This window comes from Sander lucioperca, chromosome 10 (genome assembly GCF_008315115.2).
Source record: "Sander lucioperca isolate FBNREF2018 chromosome 10, SLUC_FBN_1.2, whole genome shotgun sequence".
In the NCBI taxonomy this organism is placed as follows: domain Eukaryota; kingdom Metazoa; phylum Chordata; class Actinopteri; order Perciformes; family Percidae; genus Sander; species Sander lucioperca.
In genome coordinates, this window is record NC_050182.1 from 21808840 (window position 1) to 21832160 (window position 23321).

General features: G+C 41.0%; 2 protein-coding genes across 2 annotated transcripts; one reads left to right on the top strand and one right to left on the bottom strand.

Moving 5' to 3' along the window:
• Positions 1-287: 287 nt before the first annotated feature.
• dcaf13 (ddb1 and cul4 associated factor 13) lies at positions 288-12852 on the bottom strand. The gene is made up of 11 exons (XM_031322806.2): positions 12618-12852; positions 11125-11324; positions 9925-10032; positions 9697-9786; positions 9386-9541; positions 8813-8890; positions 8617-8699; positions 8180-8344; positions 5838-5973; positions 1490-1653; positions 288-918 (listed from the first exon to the last, which is right to left on the bottom strand). The coding sequence occupies exons 1-11, from the start codon at positions 12685-12687 to the stop codon at positions 831-833; spliced, it is 1338 nt and encodes a 445-aa protein (XP_031178666.1). The 5' UTR covers positions 12688-12852; the 3' UTR covers positions 288-830.
• Positions 12853-13827: 975 nt separating this feature from the next.
• On the top strand, positions 13828-22703 carry LOC116066676 (mitochondrial folate transporter/carrier). Its single transcript, XM_031322873.2, has 7 exons — positions 13828-14297; positions 14859-15009; positions 15140-15225; positions 21109-21263; positions 21764-21877; positions 22080-22225; positions 22346-22703. Exons 1-7 carry the CDS (start codon positions 14096-14098, stop codon positions 22470-22472), a joined length of 981 nt encoding a protein of 326 aa, XP_031178733.1. The 5' UTR covers positions 13828-14095; the 3' UTR covers positions 22473-22703.
• The last annotated feature ends 618 nt before the right edge of the window (positions 22704-23321 follow it).

The window sequence follows — 23321 nt, forward strand, 5'->3', positions numbered from 1 at the left end:
GAGCGATTGCCCAGGTGTAATAGGGAGGCTTTGAACTTTACTCTGAGGCTGGATCATGGAGATACTGTCCCAATGTGTAGAACATTAGCGCCATTTTGTACGATTTATCAAGTTGAAACTACAATAAAAACAAACATACAAAAGACAGACTTCTTAGAGAACGGTCATGGATACAGAAAGGAAGAGGCTTTTCGACAGGCCTTTCTTTGAGTGTGGCCACTGCTAACATAACCCTTTTTGCCAGTAGAAGTTGTCGGACGGCAAGTCATTTCAAGCATACTGAAACCTTTATCTCTGGTAGTTTTAATAATCAACTGTAGCACATTTCTTGAACTGAATTCATAGGACTAAAAAACTAACTAAAACTATAAAACAAAGGGAACACATTTTGTTGCAAGTAGGTACCAAGTCACGCGACATTCTTTAAAACATTGAATCAATTTAATCCGTTCATCATTTCTTAAATCGTCATGGATCCTGTGATAAAAAATGCAAACTTTCTCAAAGCAAAATGTGTGACGATGAAGTCACTCAAATACAGGACCGAAAAAGAAATGTGTAGATGTGTAAAGAGAGTCCTACAACAACTGCTCAGTGAAAAGTACAGCGAATGCTCTACATGCTTTACAAGATGTATTTACAGTCTGTTTCCTGGTACTTCAATCGATGCAGAACTTGTCACTTGTCCTTCCCACAACTGACAAATCCAAACTTATTTTCTTCAATTCTTAAGTGAGAGCAGTCTGAACATGTCTCATTGGTCACGTTGGTGTGATCGTGGGCTCCACCTCATCTTCATTCCGGTCTTCTGTTCTCTTCTCAGACCCTGCCTATTTGACCACAGTCACAACATGCTTCTCCTTCTCAGACACCACGGGAACACTTCCTGGCTTGCTGTGCTTGCGGACATTCCTCTCCCTGGAAAACAAAAGAGGAAGAGCCATGAAAACAACTCAATCTGCTGGTGAGAATATTCAGAAAGAGAAAGAAAGAGAGAGCGTGCGCACGAGAGCGCGCGAGAGAGAGAGAGAGCAAACAGAAAGAAGGAGGCAGGAAGAGACTGAATATGAGACTGTTGACCTAACACATACGTCACCGACTACACTAATGTACCCTGAAAATAATACATAAAGCATAGATGGTAAATAATTCACAGTCCAAACACAAGTGTGACGGTCACAATGCCGTCAGTAATTAGGAAAAAGAGCAGCAGACTGAGCTATGAATCACTGCACGGCAGGGCAAACCGGGACAATCAATCCACCAAGCAAGCTGTAAATGAGTATGTAAGGGCTACTGAGACCATGTCATAGGGGGCAGTGCCATCACTGACATTTTCCATTAGGCTGGTGGGACTGCATAGGTCAGACCGACCCTGGCAGCAGCCCAAGTCACCATCACCTCTACGTGGACACAAGGGGTGCCATTCATATAGATATACAGTACATTAGCTAGCTCTATTCCCATTCCAAAAATAATGAACACGTACTTCCTACGGCGAGCCTCTTTCATAACCCTCAGCTCCTTGGTCTGGTGGTAGATGTTCTTGGGCAGATGTCGGTGATGAGCGATGCGTCGGATCTGAGGGTGGTGTTGGAACTTCTCCTTCAGCTTCTGATTGTAGTTGGCGGCCTGCCGCTCTCTGGGGGCCAGCTGCATGACACAAGAGGGGGTGTGAGACGGTTGGTTAAGATTAGGGAACTGTCGAGGTTATCGCTAAAATAAAACATGGATGCTCACGGGTATTCCTCCAAATCAAAGTAACGTGCTTGAAAAAAGGGCCCCCGATGCGTAGCTACATTTTTGAAGAGGTCCACGTTGCAAAGTTACAACGCCAGGCCATGAAACGTGGATGTGGATTAAACAAACAAGATATAACATGTCTGTGCGCTTCAAAATGTCTAATGTGACACTGTGTGTTATTACAGATCTTGACTTGTACGTTGTGCTAACTCACACTGCACGTTTTAATTGCTCACACTGTGCAGACCAATAGTGCTCACACATTTTGGGGTTTGTCACAACATGTAAAAATACTACCCCAATTATAAAACAATCTAATTGCAGTTTAGAAGGGATCATTTGACAGCAGTCATGTGGGACGTTGAACCCTGGAACTCAAAAGGAAAAGGAAAACTGACCTGGCAGAAAAATCAGCTGTCTGTCTGGCTTTTAAAAAAATAAGTGCTGGTTGGCAAATTGTAACTTTTGGATGGAGCCAGACTAGCTGCTTCCGTTTCCACTCTTTGTGCTAAGCTAAGAGAAGCGACTGCTGGCAATAGCTTCGTGTTGAATGGACTGACACGCGAGTGGCGTCAATCTTCTCTTCCAACTCTCGGCAAGGGAAATGTTGCTTCTGAGAGACAACTACCATAATTGATATGGCCACAAGACTTGATTTTGAAGTTTTGAACTAACGCTGAACCAATGCCGTCGCTTTTCTAGTGAGAACCGCCTCTTTCTGAGGCTTCAGCTGGAGATCAGAGCAGGCAACAGAGGATGACTGTTGCTACCTGCATGTCTGAGTCAGTGGCCTTGTTACAGGCATTCTAACTTGTTAAGCTGTATTTATACCTACAGTTTGAACATCACATAATTTACATCCTCTGTGGTTCCCATGGTGACGGAAGTGTTTTCCTAAATGCCTCGATTCCAGTAATGATGAGTATTTCCAGTAGACGATTATGGGTGCGGAGTTTGCATTCATCTCAGGTGGCATTTTGTTAATTACCGGCTGTTATGGTATGCTGTCTCACATCATAAAATGTTGGCCCGTACGGTAAAGCAGTAACTTCAGCTTGACAACGTGCTCATTCAAAACCGAATCAATGTCTGTTAAAAAGTGAAGACACCAGCTCAACAGCATTCCCCCCTCTCCGTCTCTCTCATAAAAACCACCAGCTACTCGGACTCGTCTTGGCTCAGGCCGCCCTCCTCGAAGGCTTTTATTCTAATTGAAAGCAATGATTTGTCTCCGTGAAGAGCCGTTAGATGCTGATCCTGTTGGACTAAACCAATTCCCCTGGATACACACACGGTTAGCTTGCTAAACACGGTTTGTATGATCTCAACAAGATGGATGAGAGATTGGAGAGGATGATGCTTCTGGAGTTTGTTTGGATAAAAAAAGAAATCTCTGGAATATTGTTGCTGAGACTGAACAGCTGCAACTACTTTGTCATATTTTCTATCCACAAAATGACCAGGCGATGACAGCAAGGTGCAAGTAGTAACTATGATCCAACTGATGCTCTGTTAGATGGAATCAGAACACCTCAGATGTATACAGTCCACTGCAGAGATGCCAACAACTCCTACCCCCAAAGCTATAACCAACATGTCAGGTGAAATGCAGCAACAAACAAGGGGTGTCACTGTCACTCATATTGTAAATGTACATCAGATCTAAATGTTGCCATTGATCTTTTGCCCATGGCAGAGAAACGAGGCAGTCTGTCAGTTATAATAACACTGGCTTCAGATCTCACAAAAGTAATTGCTGAGATCTGGGAATCTGACAGGGCAAGACATACAAGCAGTCACGGTTAAACAGGTCATAGAAGTTGGTAATAGTCCTGAACCAGGAACTGTTTAAACTGTAACGGAGGTTTAAAATGGACAGTTTGGGTCATAATTTAGCAGTGTGTGTTTGTTTTCTCTTTTAGATGCCTTTAGTTAACGTGCAGATGTGTTTAAACCATTTAAACGGGGAGGGGTGGAGTTGCAGAAGAATAACACCTAAATCTCCAACTCAACTGGCCGTGATTAAGGTGCATTGTGGGCAATGTAGGCACCATGTTTTGACAACAATAATGCACGGATTAAAAAGGACAATACCTCTGGTTCTACTGCATGCGTCCGACTATGTTACAGGATTAATGCTAAATCGATGGAGAACTCTTAAGATTGTCTGGCTGCTTGTGTTTCTTGCACCCCACCCACAACAGGAGACATTTCAGCCTGATGCCACTTGCGTGGCTCACATGTGTCTGAGGAACAGATACACTACTTGATATAGATCAAGAGGGGCACCTCTTCATTTGATCAATGGAGCAGGCAAGTCAAACCGTAACATAGCACATCAATGTCAATCAATCCAAACTTTTAACAGTGATTCAGTTGGCTTTCTAACCTAAAAGAAAACAAGTGATGGGTTAAGGATTTTACAGCAGAAGAAATACATTTTACCCAATACAAATACAAATAGGAGCGGATTTTTTCATCGGTCTTGGTCTAAAATGCACAGGGTCTACTTTACACTGGAGTCAAAGGCCCCTGAGTGCAAAGTTATGAGTAAAAAAAATAGTGATGTGCAGCAGCTGATAGAGAAGCCCTGATCCACACAGACACATCCTTGATTCAGCAATTCCTGCTAATTAAAGACCTCTTCAGTACAACTTGATTGTTAATGCTTCATTATGTTCAGAGTGGCCCGCTTTAAGTGATTGGCCGATATAAACTGCTGATAGGAGCAGCCCTTGTCTGATCTCTTTAAGTGCAAAGCTTGCGAATAAATCTCCCCTTAACACAGTGACAGTAAAACAAGTGCCAAAAGCGGGCCAATTTTCCACTCTGAAGCTGCATTAAGAGAATAGGCAAGAGTGAATCCGATTAGGAATGAAAGATGGCTGTTGGAGATGGCATTGATCTTTATTATTCAGCCATAATAACTGGGATTTGGGGCATTGGATCACCTCCCAGCATTTTACAGGAGCTTTATTTGACAGTTGAGCAGAACATAACATTAGGGCCATATTTTCTGCTAACACAGCCTCTATTATCTGAATACAATACATGTGGTACCCACTAAACACGATATTAAAACTCAGTAAAGATTTATAAGAAGTCTTTTAGCTAAATCTTTAGTTGGCGATTTGTGAAACAACTGCACAAGCTTATGAGTTTTCTGGACTTACACCTGCCACCAGAGCCACTGTGCCAATTGGTACTTATTGAGAGTGATTCTACCCTAAGTCAGCATCCATCAGGGCATTTGGCAACAGCAGTGCTGTTGCTCCTGGCACCCCCTCTTACCCTGCTGAGGTGGGCCCAGGGCCACGGCTGTGTCGAAGAATGCCGCTAACTCATAAAACAAGATCAGGTAATACACTGGAGAGAGATACAGTATGCAGTGCGTCTGACAGCTAAGGAAAACACAGCTGTTGATTGGTACACAGACATGAAGCCTACAGCTCACCAAGAAGCAGCCAATCAGCAGCAAGTTGCCTTAAAGGAACACGCCGACTTATTGGGACTTTGTCTTATTCCCCGTATCCCCCAGAGTAAGACAAGTCCATACATACCCTTCTCATCTCCGTGCGTGTCGTATAACTCTGTCCGACGGCTCCATCTAGCCTAGCTTAGCACAGATCCTGGAGGTAACCTGCTCCATCTAGCCTAGCTTAGCACAGATCCTGGAGGTAACCGGCTCCATCTAGCCTACTGCTCCCAACAAGTGACAAAATAACACCAACATGTTCCTATTTACATGTTGTGATTTGTATAGTCACAGCGTGTACAAATAACAAGGTCACATGACACACAGCCATCTTCTAACCGTATACATACTGGGAACTATATTCTCAGAAAGGCGAAGCACTGCCACTCTCTGCTCGGGGCTTCTCAGGTGCTGCAAGCATATCACTCCGCCCAAGTAGCAGAAGTAGCACTGCTTCGCCTTTCTGAGAATATAGTTCCCAGTTTATATACGGGGATACGGTGAATAAGCTAAAGTCCCAATAAGTCGGCGTGTTTCTTTAAATATGAATTTGATTGAAGCTGAAAATATATTGTAAGTGAAAGCAGGAATGATGTAGAGAAGACAAGGCAGGACTCACCACTCCTAGTTTCTCAGCTGCGTTGGCTTTCCACAGTCGGATATTCATTTCATCAGAACCACTCAGGATGTACTTGTTGTCCGATGACCACTTTATGCAGATGACGTGCTGCATGCGTTTGGTGTGGTAGACCTCCCTAAATGTCCGAAAAGAACATTTAAAAAGAAAAAAAATTGATGCCTTCATTGGCTGTTAGAAAAACAACAAAAACAAGCACTTATACAGAATCAAGTGTTACAATAACATGGACTCACTGTATTCCAGACACACTTTACAGTAAAAAGTACCATAAGATATCAATGCGTGAAAAGACAAGCCTGAGTAGTTTATCTGTCTTTGGGGGCAGGTCTTACACACAGACTCAAGTTTGATTGACATTTTTGTGCAAATCATTTGGGAGAAATCTTGAAAAAACAGCCAGTAGACACGTGTCGGGATTACCAAGAGGGCTCACGGTATTCTGGACGGCTGGGAATTTCACGCCTCTGTAAAGGTGTGTATCCCTTCTAGTCAAAGTATTTGGAAGCAGCAACTCATCAATCTTTTAGGCGACATTAAAGCTCCATTGTGTAAGAATTTCTCCCATCAACCGGTGAAATTGTATATGACAACCGACTGAATATTACTTTCTAGCCCCTCCCATTCCAAGCACGTTTTAACTCCTACGGTGACCGAACCCAAAATTAGCTCTTAGCATCTCCATCGTTTACACGCAGCTGTTCTAGCCACTCCAATATTAACTTTGGTCTTGTTGCTTTGCCTGTCGCGTTGTCGTTTTAATTCTCTTTTTCGCTTCCCTGGTGAGTAATCTCCCTCCCTGGCATTCGTCACGGTGCCACTGAGTGTAAAAGTGCGAAAGGTGGAGGTATTTCCCTCTTTGGCTTATGTATTTTAAAGATGGAGGCGCTACATGGCTGCTGTCATTCCAGTGAGTCGCTCCTATGTATTCTGAAAGATTCTGAATGGCAGATTCTACGCTTACGAGAATACTTTGATTAGTTTGTGGAAGTAATTACACATGAATGAGCACATATTTGTGAAAGAACAAAGGGGTTTTTGCTAAGAATCAACTCAAAAAATTACACAATGTAGGTTTAAGAACCTTTCTGACATTTTGATAGTGGGCGATTATGTTTTAAAATCAGCACGTTGCAATCTTCAGCCTTTCCCTTCTGCCTGTCATCTGGCTAAAGACCTTCCCCTCGCCAATTTCTGATCGCTCATAGGTGCACATTGCAAACCTGTGTTGATTTCTCCTGAATGATTGGCTCTAGAAACTGGGGATTGGTTGGAGTCGAAAGAGGAAAAGGCAAGGATGACATGGCACGTATATGTTGCCCATAAAATTAAGTATTTGTTTATGAAATTAGCAGAAAAGAAATCAAGTGTCTGGAGTACTGTGATGTCCGGAATACAGTAAGTCTACTTACACAGAATGACCAAAACCCAATGCTGCTGTAACACTCCTCATAAACTTAAGAATAATGTTTTGGATTGTGGTTTTTAAAGTACCGGCTCACTAAAAAATGAACTTCTCTAAATTAAACGAAATTTTAAAATGTTGCCATGTAAAATAAAGGCATTTTAATTTTTGCACAAGACCTACGGAGTGCCTTGGATTATTTTTAAGGGGACATGCATTTTTACAAATTTTGGAATTTAGGTCAGTTTCTACTCATGCAATGAGCCCTTCACATGATATATAATCAATCACATCATTTATTCATGCCTTAGCATAAAAAGAAGGTGGAACAAACAACATTAACGTTGGTTCAGTTCCAATAAGTGTCCTAGTAGGGCATTTCAGTGAGCCAGCATGCAAAATAGCAGGGTCGTAGAACTGGCTAATCTAAATGGAACGCATGATTAATTGGGACCATCGTTAACGTTATTAGTAACACCTGTGCTCTACCAATTCTAACAAGTCAAAATATTAGCTGTAAAAAAAGGTCTATCCTGGCTAAAATACCAGATTTCTGCTTACAGTCAGGTTCCAAGTGTTTTCATCCCATCCATTTACGTAGCATTCCAACCTGCCATGCGGTGATGCTGTCCGACTACATGGCCCCACTTAACTGTACACAACTGTGGCTATTTGTTCCGGAGCTTGATAAATGTTCAAACAATACTGCCTGTCCCATTACGTCATATAGCAACCAAACAATGGCTTTGTTTTGTTTGGTTGAGAAGGCCAGTCAAAAGAATTAGCATCCTCACAGACATTAGCTTTGCCAACTAGCAACTATTGTCAGCTATGCTAGCCAATAGGCACTTTTCACAGCAGATATTTTGACTTGCCATAGACAACGGTAATTAAAACTGGCGTTTAGGGTCATACTAACCTGCTGTGGCCACTGTCCTTGGGGAAGATGCGGATGGTTTTGTCAAAACTGGCAGATACAAACTCCTTCCCAGTTGGAGAATAGTCAACATCCAGCACTGCAGAGACATGGTCCATGTGCACTGTGACTGGCCGGTCCAGGTACCGCATGTCATATGTGTAGAGGCTGATGAGACAAAGAAACAGAATTAGCCCTGCTGATAAAAGTGCATTGTAGTGGGAGGCAGCACATCAGTAAAATAATAATGGCACCATACATTAATCGCCACTCTGTTTGGAAAGCAATGGAGCAAAGTTGGACTTTTACATTTGTATATGCAAGATTCCTCCTGTTTGAGTACTAATTCTTGAGCATGTAAACAGGAGATCTAATTTACCTAAATACAATAATCGTGAGAATCATTCTCACTGTAACAATCTTGAACATGCTCTACTCACTTGTAGTCCTCATTTGAACATGTGAAGTAATAGGCTTCCATGGGGTTCCAGCACAAAGTGTTGCTCCTCATTGTCATAATAACCTATAGAAGAAAAATGAAAACACACAGCAGTAGATATAAATCATACCATGCCATTGTGAAGAAATGGGGATAGAGAAAGTTCATTCCTGCAGTGACTGAATGATAGAGCCTACCTTTTTGAGTGGTGCCGATTCCCTCATGTCATATAGTACTATACTTCTGTCAGAGGCACAGCTGGCAAGAAGTTCAGTCTGTGGAAAGACAAAGCGTTAACCTTAAAGATATCAGCAGGGCGGCAGAGCTAAATAAGTCCGACAATAACCACTAATAAGTAGGGCTGGGCAATATATCGATATTATATCGACATTGATACATGAGGCCAGATATCGTCTTCAATTTTGGATATCGTGATATTATATTTCCTGTTTTTTTTTTTAAAGGCTGCATTACAGTAAAGTGATGTCATTATCTGAACCTACCAGACTGTTGTAGCTCTTCTATTATTTGCCTTTACCCACTTAGTCATTATATCCACAATACTGGTGATTATTTATCAAAAACTCTCATTGCGTTAATATTTTGTGAAAGCACAAATAGTCAACCCTACGATATCGGAATCGATGTATTTGCTCAAAAAATGTCGTGATACTTGATTTCCTCCATGTCGCCCAGCTCCACTAATAAGTGTTCTTCAGTCGGTGCCGGGAGGAGGCCCGTCTGAGTGTGGTGGATGCATGGTGTCTTACCTCCACAGGGTTGAAGCGGACACTGCTGAAGCTGTCTACGCCCCAAGTGAAAGAGCGGATTGGGCTGCTCCTCTGCTCGTCCCAGATGTCCACCTGCTGGCCACATGTTGCGAACACAGCATCCTTCTGGTGATGGTCTAGTCCTGTGAAGACTGTCTGCAAGGGACAAGAATCATTTTTACAATAACCAAAAAATGTGATAATTTACTGACCCTTTCATCATGGTTGCCTAAAGAGCAGGGTTTTTTTTTTTTCCATTATCATGATGCAACCACAACTGTAATACTACAGCAAATGCTCACTGATCACACCTTGCCCAGAATAGTGTTGAGTGGCTCCTCTTCCTCTCCGTAACCTGGCGCCTCCATTTTCCATTGCTTGATTGTTTTGTCGTCACCAACCTGTTACAGTAAGTATGCAGAGATATATTAAAAAAAAAAAAAAAAAAAAAAAAAAAAAAAAAATTGTATTAGAGGACAGCTAATAAAAAGATAATTCTGAAAACGTCATCTTCTCAGATAATGAAAGGCAGCAGTCACCGTAAAGAAGGATGCTCCACAATAGCGGACGACCATTCCGCGGACAAAACCTTCATGTGCTTGGAGTGTGCGGACACATTCGTGTTTGGTCAGATTCCACAGTTTCACCTAAGGATCAAATGTTAAGAAAAAATGTCAAGAATGATTGCATCACACACATAGTACAGCGTTTTCTCTGGGTTCATCAAAGACTTAGGTGCGCATATTTGGCGAAGGGGTTTAACGGTCTTTCCTCAAGAAAATGAGGATGTTTTTCAATAAAAGAAATATGCAATTCGACATCATTTTGGACCATTACTATCACCACACCTGTGTCTAAAACTTTGCTAGAGTAGATTCAAAAAATAATAACACTCAAAAAGCTTAAAGACAAAGCTTGCAAAAGAAGTCAAACTACAATCATTAGGCCTCCTGCACACTGGCTGCGTGGCGTGTCCGTTTTCATTTCGGCTCCCATGGTAACAGGTTAGAGCTTGCACACTGCCTGCGTGACACGCACGTCTCAGAAAACACGTGCATGCTAGAAATAGAACCGACGCCTATTTTTCACGCCACACGCAAGCGTGTTGGAAGCGTTTCCATTTAAAATAGAATAGGGAAATATGTTTATATGTCATTTTGACACAAATACGTATTAATAAATTACATTTTGATGTTTGAAAGTCTCTAGGTTTTGACATAAATGCAGATATGAATGTAATTTAAAAAAATAATAATCGATTTTCTAATATTGCACCTGTCAATACAGAACAAAATATTCTGTAGCCTATTTTGCCGTCAATACTGCCGACGTTGTCTTTGCTGTAATCAAATCAGTATATATTTATGTTTAACATGGTATTTCAGTTTATCAATGGGAAACATCCATGTGTCCAGACAAGACTAGCAGCAGTACCGCGTCAGACATGTTTCTGGTGTGTAAAGACATAGAAAAATCCACGCAGCCACCACGCAACAGAAACACCACGCTCACGCCACGCAGCCAGTGTGTAGCCGCCGTTAGACCTGACAAAAGTCTGGCTGTTTTTTGGTGCTTTTTTGCCACATTTCACATTCATTCAGCTTAGGTGCTGACAAAAAAAACGGCTCGGGTGCTGAACCCCAGACTAGGTAGGGAAAGCCCTGTAGTATTGTGTGTACAATGTCATGGCATTACTAGCTGAGGTACTGTACTGTATATAGACTTTGGCAGATAGTTACCTCCCCATCGCAGGAGCCAGAGAGCAGGGTGGAGAGGTTCCTGGTGTGCTTGGCCATGCAGTTCACCCCATCTCTGTGTCCATCCAGAGAGGCCAGGAAAGGCTTGGCAAACACCCTCTCAAGCTTAGTGGCATTCAGAGCCCGCGTGTACTCTCTGCTCACCTCAAACGGATGGAGCGCTGGGTCATAGTTTCTAGGGACTAATGATAAGAGAGGAGACACTCCTTAATGGGCTGTAAGGACATTTCACCTGCATAGATGATGATCATGTTCTTTTAAAAATAATACAGTAAAAATACTGTACATGGGATTCCACACAGCATTCCATATTACTTATGAATATACAGAGGCTTTTATGTTTAGCATCGTTTCAGGGCTAACATCAGTTTTAGAAAAAATGCAGAAGAGTGATATCCATTGGAATCAACTTAACTGTCATCAAGGACATCATTCTTTTTCTTATTATGTATTATGTTAATACAATGCATATATCTATATATAGGGCTGGGCGATATGGAGAAAATCAAATATTACAATGTTTTTGACCAAATACCTCGATATCGATAACGCAACGATATTGTAGTGTTGACTTGGTGCTTTCACAAAATATTTACACAATGAGATTTTTGATAAATAATCATCAGTAATGTGGATATAATGACTAAATGGGTAAAGGTAAATAATAGAACAGTTACAACAGTCTGGTCAGTTCAGAAAATGACATCACTTTACTGTAATACAGCCTTTAAAACCAGGAAAAGACAACACTTATGCCATATTACGATATTATGATATCCAAAATCTAAGACGATATCTAGTTTCGTATCACGATATCGATATAATAGATATATTGCCCAGCCCTATCTATATTATTCTAACTACTAGTATAATGTCACTGCTACTAAATTGCACATATCTCTACATGTTGTTCATACACTGTTCATATTACATAGCCATATTTATTCTGCTCTTATAACATATTTCTTGTCCTGTCTATGCACCACCTGTCTATACTTGAATATCACGTTGCACTTTTCTGCTTTTTTTGCACTTCTGATTGGCAAACTGCATTTCGCTGTCTTTGTACTACTCTATCTCTAATCTAATTTCTCTGTAGCAACACATCATTCAATGTACCTTTGGTTCGTTATGTCTCATATGACCTAACGTTACCGTTACTGGACCTGCACACATGCTAACTTTATAACGTTAACGTTAGGCTAATTCACAATTTCCAATCAGTGACTTCAAATAGGTGCTAACGTTGTAGCTGTTAGCTATTATTGCTAACTGTTTTTGTTTTTATATCTAAGCTTAAAGACAACGACAGGTGACACATAATTGCATTGTCCTTTTTGTCAAAATGACATAGTTTAACTGGTCTTTATTTATTAGACTGTGCGTGACTGATATCTGCTGAGAAAAACTGGCTAGCATTAGCACTAGCTAACAAACTGTATTTAGCCTATCCGAGTTTAAAGTTTAGAACTTACCACGCTGAATATCTAGTTTGGTCTCCCGGACATAATCATCCGGGTTCCTCGAGAGGACTTTAACTTTCATTTGGTAGAAGAATAAAAATGGACACACACTTAAAAAATGCTGTTAGGTTTAAGTTAAATAAGAAAAATATTAGCAAGTACTGGCCATGTGTTGATGAAGAAGAAAACCATTTGACGGCGTTGCATTGTGGGATGTCCAGTCCCCGTAGTTGCGTCCACGGTGACGTCACTGACAACAACTATCAAGGTACAACATTTAGTAGAGAAATACCGGAAATACAACGATTTGGTTTTCAACTAGCCTACTACTTTCATTTTTTTGCTTTGTGAAAAGTTAGTCAGGAGCCTCAATTCATAGATGTTATGATAAACTGTCTTTAAAGCACTTTTCATCAAAAGGTTTTACCAAATATTTTAGAGAATATAAGTAATAACTAATGATTAAATTATAATTTAAGTTTTTTCAAGATAAAAAAAAAGGACTGAATGAAAGTAAATAGGTATATACTCAGTAATATAACATAGAGTAAACTAAATATAGAATAAACTTTAATCAGAATCAGCTTTTTGGACCAAGTATGTGTACACATACAAGGAATTTGACTCTATGTATACAAATATATAATTTGCAGGTACAATGGATGTTTACAGGGTTATTGCACAGGGGTTGTTCCTGAAACTATGTGACTGTTCTTAAGTTTTGATAGGCTAATTGAATAATTATGTCCCTGGTGTTCTCATATTTAATGGCGATGGGCCCTGTAGTCATTTAATCCTGTGATGGAGGGTTTCTTGGGGACTTTGTCACTTGGATGATTGTGGAGCTTTTGAAGCAGGAGGGGACTTCACACAGCTCCAGTGATCTGTTGAAGATCTGGGTAGGGCCAGCTGGTCAACACAGACTTCCAGGCGAAAGAGGGTGACATGCTTGTCTGGGCCTGGTGGTTCCTGATCTTCTGTTTCTAAAAAGTGCTGACACACATCCATTTTACCGACCCTTAGTGCAGGTTGGGGGTCAGGGGTCAGTGGGTAGCGGTCAGGAAGAGGCAGGGGGTGCAGTTGGTTGTGTGATGTCGGAGTGGGTCAAGGTTGTGAATGTGGGTTTATAAAAAAACAAAAACTAAACAATTTATCGTTCGTATAAAATGGTTTTATTTTGAAGGTAACAACCGGAAGCACTACTCTTAATTATGTCGCTTTGGCAATAATGTATTACTAGCATGGATGTTAGCAGCAAGGTCAAGCAGTGGCACGGCTGCTTGACATGGAACACATTAGTTACATCAACCACAAAGTGGTACCGCATGTCAAAAACGTGGTTCAGTTGGTAATGAAAATGAGCACGTTTCAAGAAGTTAGTACCGTGTGTGTAACCGTGTAAGTTGTCGTCTAAAATGCTATAAAGGAAAATTAGAGCATTTCCGCGACAGGAGCTAACTTAAGTTAATTATCAGCGTTACCGGGTAGAAATGAGTTCCGCTCCAAACCACGGTACCGTTAACGTCACAAAGACAGTGTCCGGCAAACCCGTTTCTGCTGTGTCAATAGCCGGACATGTCCAGCAGGTCTTCAGCCATGTAAAGATAGAAAACCTGGTCGCAGGACTCAGTGGAGGAGTGGTGTCAACACTGGTTCTTCATCCTCTGGATCTGGTCAAAATCAGGTTTGCAGGTAACGTTACAGTATGACATTAGCCTTTAGAGCTGGGCGATATGGAGAAAATCAAATATCACGATATTTTTGACCAAATACATCGATGTCGATATTGTAGGGTTGACTATTGGTGCTTTTACAAAATATTTACACAATGGGAGTTTTGATAAATAATCACCAATAATGTGGATACTATGACTAGGTGGGTAAAGGCAAATAAGACAGTCTGGTAAGTCCAGAAAAGTACATCACTTTACTGTAATGCAGCCTTTAAAACCAGGAAAAGACACCACGTGTGTCATATTAAGATATTACGATATCCAAAATGTAAGACGATATCTAGTCTCATATATCGATGTCGATGTAATATCAATATATTGCCCAGCCCTACCTTATACTTTATTAATGATTGTCTAATGTAATAATGCCGTCAACGTCATTTGTCTTGACTTTCTTGCTAGTTGGAGCTCTATGAATTATGAACGTGGCTTAACTAAATTCATTTTAGAAATTGTTGGTATCATGTTATATTTGGACGATATGATTAAACAAAAGCTCTTTGATTTCCTTTCAATGTAGTAAGTGATGGATTGGAACTTAGACCTAAGTACAGTGGCATACTGCACTGTATGAAGAGTGTTTGGCAGCAGGAGGGACTCAGAGGACTCTACCAAGGAGTGACACCCAATATTTGGGGTGCTGGAGCATCTTGGGGTCTCTACTTCTTTTTGTACGTAAGCTATAAACCTAATGGATCATGTCTGCATCATGATATTTCTTATGAATTGTTTTGACCTGTTTTTTTTAAATGATCTGTAACTGTAACATTTCTTATGTCCCACACTAATCGTTCCTTACAGCTACAATGCATTCAAAGGGTACACCAAGGAGGGCCGTCAAACTGAACTGAGTGCCACAGAGCACCTGGTGTGTGCAGCCGAAGCAGGTTAGTCCTCCTACATGCATCTGAACACCAGTCTGACACACACATATAATTAGTACACAGTCAACTACTACGGGCAGTGCCTGTCTGGCCAGTTGGTAGATACAAATTAGTAAACAAGCCCTTCTGTTCATTTTAGTGTCACAGGGTCAAGGATCTGCTTCCTGCTTGCCAGATGGAGTTAGGGGCTGACAATTAAGCCTATCAAAAGATTTCAGGAAAAACCCGAAAATACCAAGAGAGAGAAGACAGGATTTCTTTTAGCTGCTTTAAACTGCATGAACAATCCAAAAGTTCTCGGGCACTCAGTAGTGTTTTTTTTTATTAAGAACACCTGACTAGCACTGGGTAGGAGCCACTTTTGCCTGCAAAACAGCCTCAATATTTGATGTATTATTCAGCAATATGTTAGAAATGTTCTATAAGGTACTCCATTGGGTTGAGAGCCTGTTACTGCGCTGTGCCAATGGAGTAAACAGAAGTCAGCCATATCCCGAGAGTTGAGGTGAGGAGTGCTTTGGGATAGGGGTGCAAGATATATCGACTCAATATCGTTATCGCAATATCACGTTGCGCAATATTATATCTAGGGGTGCAAGATATATCGACTCAATATCGTTATCGCAATATATCGAAAGTGTCGCGGTAAGTATTCAATATTTAGTTTATTTTGTGGAGCGCTGCGTCCCGTCTGTTGGCTGTGTGGCTTAGTTGTGTTTGATTTAGAGCTTGAAACGCTGTAATGATCATGTTTCATTGGCCAGTTACCGTGCCACGTGCACATGTTAGTGCACGTCAGCGCACGGGGCCACTACGTGACAAACCCTATGGAGCGTACCACGTGTGTGCATATTTCAACAGAGTGACAGGGTGAGTGAAGAAATAGATACAGACAACAAGACGGAACGAATCAGAGAAGAGAAAGAAAAGTTGTGTTCTGTTCTCTTTATTTATTTTATACTGTCCAACCAGTAAAACATGTCCTGTTCTGTAGACATGGTCCTTATTTATATATTTATTCTGTCCAACCAGTAGAACATGTCCTGTTCTCTTTATTTATTTATTTTATACTGTCCAACCAGTAGAACATGTCCTGTTCTGTAGACATGGTCCTTATTTATATATTTATACTGTCCAACCAGTAAAACATGTCCTGTTCTCTTTATTTATATATTTTATACTGTCCAACCAGTAAACCATGTCCTGTTCTGTAGACATGGTCCTTATTTATATATTTATACTGTCCAACCAGTAAAACATGTCCTATTCTGTAGACATGGTCCACCATACCCCCACATCATCACATACCCGTCACCACACCCCCACATCATCACATAGCCTTCACCATACCTAGAGATTGGCATGGGGTACTTTCCATAAATTCATCTCTCAATGCAAATCAAACCAGCTATTAGGCTAACTGAAATCAAACCATGCCAATCTCTAGGTATGGTGAAGGGGATGTGATGATGTGGGGGTATCAATCAATCAATCAAACTTTATTTATATAGCACTTCACAGCAACCAGCAGGTATCCAAAGTGCTTAACATCGAAACCAAGAATAAAAACACATATCATACAATATAAAGAAAGAACATGTAAAATCAGAAATAGTTACAGAGAAACAGAAGAATGAAATCGTCACACCACTGCTACGTATTAAAAGCCTGACTAAACAGATGCGTTTTAAGGTTGGACCTAAAAAGAGCTACATCTGTAATAGTGCGGATATCAGGGGGTAACTTGTTCCAGAGTCTCGGAGCAGCAACTGCAAAAGCCTGGTCACCCCACCGTTTATATCTAGACCTTGGCACTTCTAAAAGTCGCTGGTTTGAAGACCGCAATGACCGGTTGTGCTCCCGCAAAGTTAAAATTTCGGACAAATACTCCGGGGCCAGACCATTTAAGGCCTTGAAAGCAAACAATAAAATCTTAAAATCGATTCTAAAACGCACAGGGAGCCAATGAAGGGTGTAGAGATGTGTTTGTTAAAAAGCGAGCAGCTGCATTTTGCACAAGTTGAAGACGTGCGATGGAGGTCTGATTCAGACCAACGTAAAGAGCATTACAATAATCCAACCTAGAACTAATAAAGGCATGAATTGCCTTTTCTAGATCGTGCCTGTTGAGGAAAGGCTTAACTTTAGCCAGGAGACGAAGCTGGAAAAAGCTCATTCTAACAACATCACTGATCTGCTTGTCAAATTTCATGCTGCAATCAAAAGTAACCCCCAAATTTTTGACAGCTGACCTAGTGTAGGATGCTAGAGCTCCCAAACTCAAAGCTGGACCATTTTGCGTGCCTGAAGTACTGAAAATAATACACTCCGTTTTATCTTCATTCAAATTAAGAAAGTTTTCTGAAAGCCACAGCTTAATATCAGTGATGCAACTAAGCAGGGAGTTTAGTGCGACACTGTCATTTGCTTTAATAGGCAAATAGATTTGCAAATCATCTGCGTAACAATGAAATGACAGTTTATGCTTTCCTATAATAGCCCCTAAAGGCAGCATATATAAAGAGAACAGAATGGGGCCAAGAATTGAGCCCTGGGGAACCCCACAAGAGAGAGGAGCAGCTGACGAGAAGAGGTCACCAATCATGATAGAAAAGCTCCTATTAGCCAAATAGGAGCTAAACCATTCAAGTGCCGTGCCTCTGATGCCTACACAATGCTCAAGGCGAGAGAGGAGGACTGCATGGTCCACAGTGTCAAAAGCCGCTGTGAGGTCCAAGAGCACTAAAACAGTAGGATTCCCGGCATCTACAGACAAGGCAATGTCATTATGTACTCTCAACAGTGCAGACTCAGTACTGTGGCGTGATCTGAAACCAGATTGAAATTTTTCAAACACAGAGTTCTGCTGTAGAAAGGCTTGTAACTGTATGAAAACAACTTTTTCCAAAACCTTAGAAAGAAAAGGCAGATGAGAGACTGGTCTAAAATTTGACAACACTGTGGGGTCAAGATTAGGCTTCTTAAGTAGGGGCCTGACCACAGCATGTTTGAAGGCAGCTGGGACAGAACCTAAACTAAGACAAGAATTAAAAAAAGTAAGAAGACTCGACCCAATGGTGCTATTAAAAACCTCCTTCACCATTCTGGCGGGAACAATGTCTAGGGGACCATTAGTGGGTTTCATTTGTTGTACAACCTCACTAACGTAACGTAAACCATGACGTAAGTAACGTCAGTGAAAGTGGTTTAAATTCCTCAAACACAGCTAAGTGTACAGGAGAAGCAGGTACAAACACTTTAAAATTAGCACTGGCATTTTTCCTGACAGATGCTACTTTGTTGATAAAATAACAGAGAAATTTCTCACATGTACTGATTGAAACATCTGTCGGAGCAGAGGTGCATGGATTTACAACAGAGTTAATAGTATTAAATAACACTCTAGGTTCATGGCAGCTGCTAGCTATGACGGAAGAGAGATGGTGCATCTTTGCCACCTTCACAGCCTTCTGGTATGCTGCTAGACTATCCCTTAGTAAACCCAGTGATACATGTAAATTGTCCTTCTTCCATCTTCGTTCAGCTTTTCTGCAGTGTTGCCTAAGGGCCCTTGTGGTATGATTTAGCCAGGGGTCCGCCTTAGGTTTAATAGATTTAATCCGATGAGGGGCAATAGAGTCTAGGGGTATGGTGAAGGGTATGTGATGATGTGGGGCTATTTTAATTCCAAAGGCCAAGGGAACTTTATCAGGATGCATAGTATCCTGGATCCATGAAATAACTGGCCTTTTAAAAATAAAAATCTGCCTGCCTCTATGGGAATTTAACATAGGGGTGTACTTACTTATGCCCCCTGTAGTTTAAGGAAGAACATCTATTTATTTACGATACATTATTCATTCACAAAGAAAATTGGTGTCCTTAAAGGTTGGATTTTTCCTCATTTTTTTTAATTAAGGCATTAAGATCAATTTCCTAAAGATGATTTTTTTATTCCTCTTTTTAGTCAACTTTAGCATGGGTGTCCTAATTTGTTCACATGACTGTAGACATCTAAAGTCAGAAAATAGCACTATCCCAGCATGGAGTTTATAAAGGATTCATGACGTCAGTGTATAAATGTAACAGTACTAGGGCTGGGCGATATGGCCCAAATCTTCTATCCCGATAGGTCATTCCATATCTCGATAACAATATTTATCACGCTGCATGTTTTCTGGTTATTCAATAAATAGATAGTCTGTATGAAATAACCATGTGGTGAAGCCTATTTTGCTAAACCCCTGTGTTAATTAAATACTTGACAAATGACAAGTACATAGTATTTTCTGTTTTTATTAAGAACTTTAAACATTAACATAATGTGCAAGGATCAGAATGTAAAGAGTCGTCCAAATGACGTAAATATTGCCATAATGCAGTTCGGCCGCTGGTTTTCGACATTGCGATTGAAGCGATACATTGCCAGGCCAACTTTACTATCACAATCAGTACGTTTACACGCACACCAATATTCCACAATTATTTCAAATATGATAATATTCAGAATTTGATACAGGTCATGTAAACCGCATACTCTGGTTGGATATTCCGCATAAAAGGCCTTTTTTCCGACTATAGCATTTTCTGATTAAGATGTGGGATATTCCGGTACTATTTGGGTTTTAGAGGCATTCTTTGGACAATGGATTTGAATATGCGTCTCAATCGGGGGGGCTACTTTTAAACATTATCAAAGACTTGGATATCACCAGGTTTTTGGATATGTGCACACGTCGCTACGCCGACCTTTTCAAGAAGCTGGTTGAAGGAATGAAAGAGAGACGCTGTGTTCACACGGTCCAACAAGTCCACCACCGCTGGAAAACTTCTTATTTTGCAAACAGGAATATTAGTGGAATATTCACTTTCATTAGCCATGTAAACAGCTTAGTCTGAATATCGTATTTTTTGGAATAAAGGCAAAATCCGGAATATGATGTGCATGTAAACATAGTCAATGATACAACAGATATAAAGATGCATTCGACCAGCTGACCTTGTTCAACTGTATGGTCGCCAAAACCTCTGCTGAATCGTCATTGTGTTCTTATTGGACAAGCTGCAGACTTGTGGCCTTCCTTTTGGCTTGAGTGAGTTTTGTCTCCTGCCTCATGTATAGGATGTTTTGGCACACAGAACCACGGCTGAACATATCGTTTATCACTGTAGTCTGCAAAAACAGCAGGGCACCAAAATAACACAATCAACGTCTCTTACATCATGCCTTTTTTTCCTCTTTTGTCGAGGAGAACCACTTGATCCTGTCTTGCAGGGTGTAGGTTTAGATCTGCAGCCACATACAGTAAAAGAATGAGCCGGCTGTGTGTGTGTGTTTGTTAACAATCATGTGTATCTAACCACTGAATTAGAGCCCGACCGATGTATCGGCGGGCCGATATTATCAGCTGATATTAGGCATTTTCCAAACTATCGGTATCGGTATTTATAATGGCGATAAATTAATATTTAAAAAAGAAAATAAACGGACAAAACCCCCTTCAACCATGTTATGATGTGCTGGCATATACATTTTATTTATCAGAACTTTAATATATTTTGATGTTCCTCTGTTCTGTCGTGACAATAAAACAAACTTATTTTTAAACTGCATTATCATATTATTTTAGAGAGGACTCATAAATAACTACAAATAACTAATGTTAGAGAAATCAGTTTATGTTTTGTTACGCGTTTCTGGATTTTTTTGTTAAATATATATCGGCCGATATATCGGATTTTTAAATCACCAAATATTTGTATCGATATCGGCCTTAAAAATCCTTTATCGGTCGGGCTCTATCACTGAATGTACCTCAGAGAGTCTTCATTTGGAAAATGTCTTTGATCTCATTCTAACACTGCCTATACTTGTCCTCACCCTAGGCATCCTGACGCTCACCCTAACCAACCCAATCTGGGTGACCAAGACCCGGCTGGTGCTCCAGTACAACGCTGACCCAGGCAGTAAACAGTACAAGGGGATGATAGATGCCCTGGTCAAGATCTACCGCCACGAGGGAGTGCCAGGACTATATAAGGTTAAACATCTGTGTATCTCTGTACTTTCATGTAATATAGCAACACATGAGATGCTCATTTTACCCAATGACAGGTACACTGTTTTGTAGAGGATTTATGGGGTTCACTAGTACAGCAAAAGTTGTCCTTTATCCTACTAGGCTGAAATGAAGTTTTGGATTGGTTAAGTAATCACCACTAGAGGGCGTCAACAGCCTACCGGTATATTAGCTGTAGTAGAGAACTTAGAGTCAGAATCAGAAAGGGTATGAAATAAACAAACAGTAAATACAGAAACAAATATGTACATATAACCATTAACAAGCCTTGAATGATGGTAATAACAGCCAGAATTGTGAAGCTTAATGTACATTCTATTAGCCTGGCAGGATAATTGCTACCTAATTACTCAGTGAGAATCAGGGAGCTACAGATGCAGCGTAGTGGGCATTTATAGACCAGGCATACTATGGGTATAATGTGTGTGATGAAAGACTGACTTTTTTTTTTTTTGTCTAAGGGTTTTGTTCCTGGTCTGTTTGGCACATCTCACGGAGCGCTGCAGTTCATGGCCTACGAAGAGCTCAAGAGAGGCTACAACAAATACAGGAAAGTGCCTTCAGATGCGAAGCTGGTGAGTCATTAACCCCACATGAGCCCCAGGCTGTCTGGAAACATGCTCCGTGTGTTTAATAAAAGTCAGGCGTAACACGTGTAACTTTTCAGTTTAATAAGACTGAGCCCACAGCGGATCGATAACTAGCAGTTGAAGAAGTGACTCATCGGTTTTCCTACTCTGCTCACTGCCCTCTTCATCTTTTTATCTGTGTAAACAGAGTGCATTGGAATATATCACAATGGCAGCATTATCCAAAATCTTTGCCGTGGCCACGACATACCCATATCAGGTGGTGCGAGCTCGCCTGCAAGACCAGCACAATACATACAATGGAGTTCTTGATGTCATCAGACGGACATGGAGGTACGATACTGATCCCACTCCCACAGGGGCCGAACATGCCACCCTACTTAGTTTCCAAATTTGGCTGTCAAGTAATGTACAATTTGAGCCATTGTCATTGTCTTTGCCCTTTCTCTGCAGGAACGAAGGCGTCATTGGTTTCTACAAAGGCATCATTCCCAACGTGATTCGTGTCACTCCTGCCTGCTGCATCACCTTTGTAGTTTATGAGAATTTGTCCCGCTACCTTCTGGGTCAAGATCAATGAGGCTTAAAGCTATAGTGCGTAGTTTCTGTCGCCCCCATGAAGAATTCTAAGTAATGACAACAAAACTGCCGGCACGTCCACATGATACAAGCCTTCTGTGACCGCGCACCCCCCCTCCTCCACGCAGTTGCTAGTAGCCAAGGAGGACACGGAGGATTAAAAAAAACATGATGGACTCTTCAGAAGAGGTCATTATCTTCACTTGAGTTTCTGCGTGCGAAAGTTGCCGGACGAATCAATCTTCTGAACATAGTCATACTGAGAAATCCAGAGAGAGTTGTGTGGAGCTGATAGTCTTAATTAGCTTTGTAGCAACTCATTTGGCAATGGCTTGAATGTACCGGACGTTCATTAATATCAAAAAGTTACGCACTAAAGCTTTAAAAGCATGGCATGTATAATGGCTAAGCCTAAAAACTTAAAGCCACTGAGTGGCTGCTATACAGTCTATGGCTAGTAAACTAGCTGACGCCTTCAGTAGCCTACTGAATTATGCTCCATCAACAAACATTTACACATCCACATGAGCGTTGCGGTGTGTGGCGATTTGATGCAGTCAAAAACTATTTGTGCTCCTCCGATTAACAGCACCTCGTTACCTGTTGAAAGGTTCCTACCTAAACAGACATCACTCAAAAGTACACTAGTGACACCAGTGGACAATTTGTGTCCTACACCCAAAACAAATGAAAATGGCTCTTACAGCATGGGCAGCTGCAGAGACTCACACTGACAATTTGGTGCCATCCAGAGAGAAATGCCTTAGACTGAAACTGAGCTCTCAGCGCTGATTTGAGAAGCATTCATTTCGCTGAAAATGAATGAAGAAGTTTGATTGAGAAATGGAAT

Excerpts from the sequence above, each read along its gene's own strand:
- LOC116066676 (XM_031322873.2), top strand. The coding sequence starts at position 14,096 with ATGAGTTCCGCTCCAAACCACGGTACCGTTAACGTCACAAAGACAGTG. Across the intron at positions 14,298-14,858 it reads GGTCAAAATCAGGTTTGCAG|TAAGTGATGGATTGGAACTT; the intron begins GTAACGTTACAG and ends CTTTCAATGTAG. Across the intron at positions 15,226-21,108 it reads GGTGTGTGCAGCCGAAGCAG|GCATCCTGACGCTCACCCTA; the intron begins GTTAGTCCTCCT and ends TCCTCACCCTAG.
- dcaf13 (XM_031322806.2), bottom strand. The coding sequence starts at position 12,687 with ATGAAAGTTAAAGTCCTCTCGAGGAACCCGGATGATTATGTCCGGGAG. Across the intron at positions 9,787-9,924 it reads GTGGAGCATCCTTCTTTACG|GTTGGTGACGACAAAACAAT; the intron begins GTGACTGCTGCC and ends TTACTGTAACAG. Across the intron at positions 9,542-9,696 it reads TCAACACTATTCTGGGCAAG|ACAGTCTTCACAGGACTAGA; the intron begins GTGTGATCAGTG and ends TGTCCCTTGCAG.